This window comes from Rutidosis leptorrhynchoides, chromosome 5, assembly GCF_046630445.1.
Source record: "Rutidosis leptorrhynchoides isolate AG116_Rl617_1_P2 chromosome 5, CSIRO_AGI_Rlap_v1, whole genome shotgun sequence".
NCBI lineage: Eukaryota > Viridiplantae > Streptophyta > Magnoliopsida > Asterales > Asteraceae > Rutidosis > Rutidosis leptorrhynchoides.
Window position 1 is genome coordinate 420,173,082 of NC_092337.1, and position 6,058 is coordinate 420,179,139.

The 6,058-nt window shown below is 37.8% G+C and overlaps 1 protein-coding gene across 1 annotated transcript; it reads right to left on the bottom strand.

The window, feature by feature from the left end:
* Nucleotides 1–1,221: 1,221 nt before the first annotated feature.
* On the bottom strand, nt 1,222–2,826 carry LOC139850001 (uncharacterized). Its single transcript, XM_071839603.1, has 2 exons — nt 2,734–2,826; nt 1,222–2,454 (listed from the first exon to the last, which is right to left on the bottom strand). The coding sequence occupies exons 1-2, from the start codon at nt 2,824–2,826 to the stop codon at nt 1,222–1,224; spliced, it is 1,326 nt and encodes a 441-aa protein (XP_071695704.1).
* Nucleotides 2,827–6,058: the final 3,232 nt, after the last annotated feature.

The window sequence follows — 6,058 nt, forward strand, 5'->3', positions numbered from 1 at the left end:
CCCAAGTTTAACCCCCCATTCCCATAAGGTGAAATAACGTCATCCCATTTTACCCAAGCCAATTTAGACCCCTAATCGGACCCGCCCCAAAAAAACACACGCCTCACTTTCTCAAGCAAATGTAACACACATTGGGGAGCACGAAAAAGCGAGAAGAAATACAAAGGAAGACTATTTAGAACTGATTTGATAAGAGTAACCCGTCCTCCAAAAGACAACGTCCACATTCTCCAATCCGACAATCTAGATTTTATTTTATCAATTACTACTTCCCACTCTTTTCCTTTGTTCATCTTTGCACCAATGGGAATCCCGAGATAAGTGAAAGGGAATTTCCCGACTTGACAATCAATACATCTAGCAACATGGTTCAACTCATTAAGCCCGACACCAACACCATAAAGGAAGCTTTTTTGAAAGTTGACTTTTAAGCCGGAGGCTAATTCAAAAAATTTAAGTAATTTTTGTAGATTATACACATTTTGCTTACTCCATTCCCCAATAAAGATAGTGTCACCGGAGTTGTAAATGTGAGATCAACACCTTTTCGTTACCTATCTCGACCCCCTTGAAACCACCATTTTCAATTGCGGACTTTGCCATGATATTCAATCCCTCGGCCGCAAGAATAAAAAGAAAAGGGGACAATGGATCGCCTTGACGTATCCCCCTTCCTAAAGAAAACTCATTTGTAGGAGAACCGTTTACGAGGATTGAGATAGACGGAGATTTCATGCAAGTTAAAATCCATTCCCTCCATTTGTCACGAAATCCCATGCTTTTCATAACTTCCACCAGAAAGTCCCAGTTTATGCAATCGAACGCTTTCTCGAAGTCAACTTTAAAGACAAAACTTTTCTATTTCATAGACTTTAAATAATCAATGGATTCATTTACGATTAGCGCACCGTCTAAAATGAATCTGCCTTTTAGGAAGGCACTCTGCTCGGGCCCCACTAGGTGAGGAACAACTTTTCGAAGCCTATTTGAGAGCATTTTGGCAATTATTTTATAATAACTACCTATCAGGCTGATCGGACGCAAGTCTCTTAGGCCCGTTGGTGAGTTCTTTTTGGAATTAACGTTACAAAAGATGCATTACACCCCTTCGAAATTTCAGCGTTTCCCCAAAACCATTCAATAGCTTCTATGAGCTCAACTTTAATTATATCCCAAAACCTTTTGAAAAAAACGCATGTTAAACCCGTCCGGCCCCGGCGCCTAGGTGCTACCGCATTCTAAGATAGCCTCATGGATTTCTTTCGCATTAAAAGGTAGCTCGAGGGATTCTGCTTCTACATCCGAAAGGGTAGGATATTTGAGCTCATCGAGGCACGGTCTGTCCAAGTTTGTACTCTCAAAAACACGCTTGAAATGCTCGAAAATCTCTGTTTTGATATCCCCCGGATTGACATTCCAAGTACCATTTATATTGAGACCTCTTATATTACTCTGATTATTCTTTCTCTTTATTGTCGAGTGAAAGTACTTGGAATTTTCGTCGCCGTCTAGTATCCATCTCACTCGTGCTTTTTGTTGTAACATACTTACCTTTATTGCTTCTTTTTCCAGCCATAACTTATGGGTTTCAGACCACAACTTTTTTTTTTTGCTCTCATTTAACAGCCCACATTCGGATTTTACTTCCAGGCTGTTTGCTGTGCATTTTAGTACTTCAATCTCACCATCTAGGTGACCAAACTTTTTATTACTCCACACTTTTAAAGCCTCTTTGACCTTTTTGAGCTTGTTTCTAAACACACAATCTTTGCGTCTATTGACATTAATCGGTTCATTCCATGCATCCCTAAGAACTTGTTCTATGTTGTCTTCATCAAACCACGCATCAAAGATTTTAAAAGGTTTAGGACCGAAATTCATCTCAATATCAGACAACATGATAGGGCAATGGTCGGAATGTTTCCTATCCATTGCAATAGCCGAGATACTATTCCAATTTGAATAGAAAACTTCCGAAACCAAAAACCTATTCAATTTGCTAAATTTGAGCCCATCGTCACTCATGCGAGTGAACAATCTACCACCTAGTGGTATCTCGATCAAACTATTATCCAAAATAAAATCATTAAACCTTTTTGCTCTAACTTCGATGAATTCACAGTTAAATCTTTCCTCCTTTTCACGGACTTCGTTAAAATCGCCGCATAGTAACCATGCTTCTTCTCTTTTACCACTTAACATTCTTGACAAAGAATCCCATAACGCTTGCTTTTTTAAGTCATCGTGTGGTCCGTAAATATTAATAACATTCAAAAACGGCCCACTATCACCTGCGTCTTTCCATTTGCCTCTAACCCCAATGACCGAATCCCACATAAACGTACCTAATGCCACGAATTTACTAGTATCCCAAACCAACAATTGACCCCCCGATTGACCAACTTTTTGTTTCTGCAAAAACTCGCAGTCCAGGTTACCCCAAAGTGAACTAACCTATCCAAAGTTAACGGTATTCAGTTTTATTTCTTGAAGTGCCAAAAAACATGGTTTTTCTTTTGAAACAATACTTCTAACCCAAACGAATTTACTTTTCCCATTCGCAACCCTAAATCCTCTAATATTTAATGAAATAAACTTCATCATAAAAATCAGAGACGAACGATGTATGAGGCAAAACTTACTGATTAGAAGGAAGCTTTTCCTTTCACTTAAGACCAATCTTCTTTCCGTAATTTCGGATTTCATCAGACTGGAATGAGTTCATCGAGTTACCTTCGGCCTTTCTCGAGTTAGAAACCTTACTCTTTTCAGCACAGGATGAACATTTGGATCGCAATTGTTCGTCATTCTTGTATCTTCTTGCATTGTTCTTTAAGTTCATCATCCTTGAAGAAGACTTCCATTTACGAATACTAGACCAACAACACTGCTTTTTTTGGAAGATCCCCCTCTTTCAATTTCATGTTTTGATCGCCAATTTTACCTTTACGTTTTTGATTTTGACTGGACTTTGCCAGTGAGCCCTTCGACCCCTCTTTTAATCTTTTTGATTCCCTAATTTTATCTGGGTGTTCATCCCTGATTTTGAAACCTGAGCTACCTGTATTAATATTTCCAGTAAGTGGGCTTTCAACCACATGGCCCGAATCTATTCCAGCAGGCCCACCTTTATTTGATCTTGGGCTTTGGTTAACTCCCTCAACTGCTACCTCTTCATTTGGGCCATTATATTGATATTGGGCTGAAGGACTTGTGCTATGTGTTTCGGGATCATTAACAGCATCTTTACCTATATCTGTATTGGAAAAAGGAACATTAGCACGAGGGCTGTTAATATGAATCTCGGGAACCTGAATACAGTCAACATGCACCGTATCATCATTAAATTGTTCTTGGGAGTCGCCCTCTGATCCCAAGCATCCTGACTCTTCGTCTTCGACCCTAACACTGGGAATTTTCTGATTACCGGAATTCTCACCTCCACTGTTACCAGGCATCTTCTCAGTTTCAAACTTGCAATTCAACTCGACATCATCATCATCAGAATCACATAAAAAATCATCCGCATCATCTTCTGAATTCCAATATGCATCTTCCACGAAATCCTCATCATCTTGGTTGGATTTAACTGATTTTTCAGACCCTTCCTCTTCTTCTTCATCTTCTTCATCGCTGCACATGTTTATATGGACATGTTTGCTTGGATCTTCCTGAACGTATGCATTGATCGTATAATTCCCTTTGATAAGACTGACTTTTCCTGCTATAATACCTGGCTCACGCATGTTAATGAGGACATTACCAGAGATAAGATTCTGGTGGTCATGGCTAATATCACAGTTAACCGTGTCAATGACATTTCCCCAATGACTGGCAATATCCTTGAAAGTACCTTCATTCCAGCATGACACTGGAACCCCCATAACCTCAACCCAAACAAGTCTTCTTGGAGGATTGTGATTTCTCTTAAAGAATGCACATTGAGTACACCATTTATGGAGTGCATGATCTTTGTTTGCTAATATATTTTCTGCTTCCACGGTTGAATAGAAAACAAACATAATATTCAAACCACCCAGGTATTTGATATCACAGTTAGTAAGACCTTCAGCATGATAAAGCTCTTTGATTTGATGGATAATCTTCCAATCTCTTACAGTGCCCACAATTGAACGTTTGTCAAGATGTCTATTGTAGTCTTTATCAATAACGACAACCTTTTTCGTGAATTTGTCTTCTTCTAAGTTACAATTCTGCTCATCTCTAAAATCTTTCTTTCCCAGCTTACTTCTGAGATCTCCCTTATAACGATGCTCCTTATTACTTAGAGTTTCCCTCAGATCTCCTTGGTAATGGCCAGCAACTTTGTTATAGTTTCGATGATCCCTAAAAGCATTCCCATGATTTCCATACTTCCCATTCTTCGAATCTTCAGCAATGTCGCCTCTTGTATTTTGACGATTTGATCCTGAGTTATACCTCCCCCTTTCAAATGCTTTGAATATTTTGATTGGAAGCCCATCAAAATTAACCGATCTCAAAGATGTGAGCATATTATCTTTGTCTTTAACACCGCCGAACCTCACGAAAGCGAATCTTTGGCCATTCCTTAATCTTTTTCCCGCCATATAGATGTCTCTGACGTCGCCATATTTCTTGAATTTTTTCCATAGATCCTCAACATTCCAATGATCCGGGAAGTTGAAGAACATGAACGAAGTTAATTGGATTCCGAATAACCTTACAAATCTGTCCTGAAGTCCCTCGTTGTAGTAATCTCGCTTTGAAGACATGCATCCCCCATTGACGAACCTCTCATTCTCACTCTTCTCACCTCTCATTCTCTCTCTTTATATAAATATGTAATAATAATTAATATTAAAATGTTTAAAAGGAAAATTACATAATATTGAAGTTTAGTTATTAACGTTACGAAAGTTTACTGGCAAGGTTCAAATGTGCCCGGTAAGTGCGTTTTGTAGTCTGTCATGCACTCTTCGGTCTCGTAACTCTCTATTAATCGTATCACGATCTCTTGATGTATTTATGATATTATGGCATTCGGTGATTTCTGCATTCATGGAGATTCGCTTGAGAATTGTTCGGCCAATGGAGTTTGGAAAGACATTGTTAATACATGTTCTAAAGCTATAACAGGGATCTCGTACCTGCATCCTCTTTGCGAAAGGTGATAGGTAATGGGTCAAATGTCCGATTTTGGTTGGATTATTAGATTGGTGATGCACCGTTAGTTTCGCGATTCAACAGATTATTGCATCTCGAATCTAATAAGGGTGTCACGATTAGCGAGATGCCGATTAATGGTACATGGTCTTGGGCTTGGAATAGAGTTGATATTGGCTGCCGAAATAAATCTTTACTCGATACTCTTGTTACGGAAATTCAACATACCCAGCTTAGGGATGGATTGGACCGATGGCAATGGTTTCTTACAAGTGATGATATTTTCTTGGTAGCTTTGGCTAGAAGGCAGGTCGATCAATTTTTGCTTTCGTCTATGGTTTCAGCTACCAAGTGATTTAAGGAGCTCCCGAAGAAGGTTAACATATTATGTTAAGAATATTCGAGAATGATAAATTATTTCTTAAATGTATGCACTTTTATTAGATCATTCGGCTCTTTTTCTAGTCAAATTCATAATATGTTATTATTAGCGAGGTTTGAATTTCAACTTTTTTACGTGACTAGAAATTCTAGTACTAACTTATTTTGGATGCTTCTACAATAATTTATCATATGTCATAATATTGCGTCATATATTAAAAAACATGTGACGTTCACATTATTACGTAATTGGAAAAATCAATCATGCAGTGGGAACATAATAAACAAAACAAAAAAAGTAGAAAAAGACACATAACAAAAAGAAAAACTTATTTCTTTCAACTTTCAAAGTCATCCATAAATCAATTTAAATTACGTTTAATAAAAAGAATAAAACAATAACAAAACAAAACAAAGTAAATATCAATTACATGAGTGATTTAGATAAAAACGTGTTCACGATAACCGTTTAAATTGTACACACTTTGAATGAATGCTTCTAACTTTATTATATATTAGTTTTATGATCGTG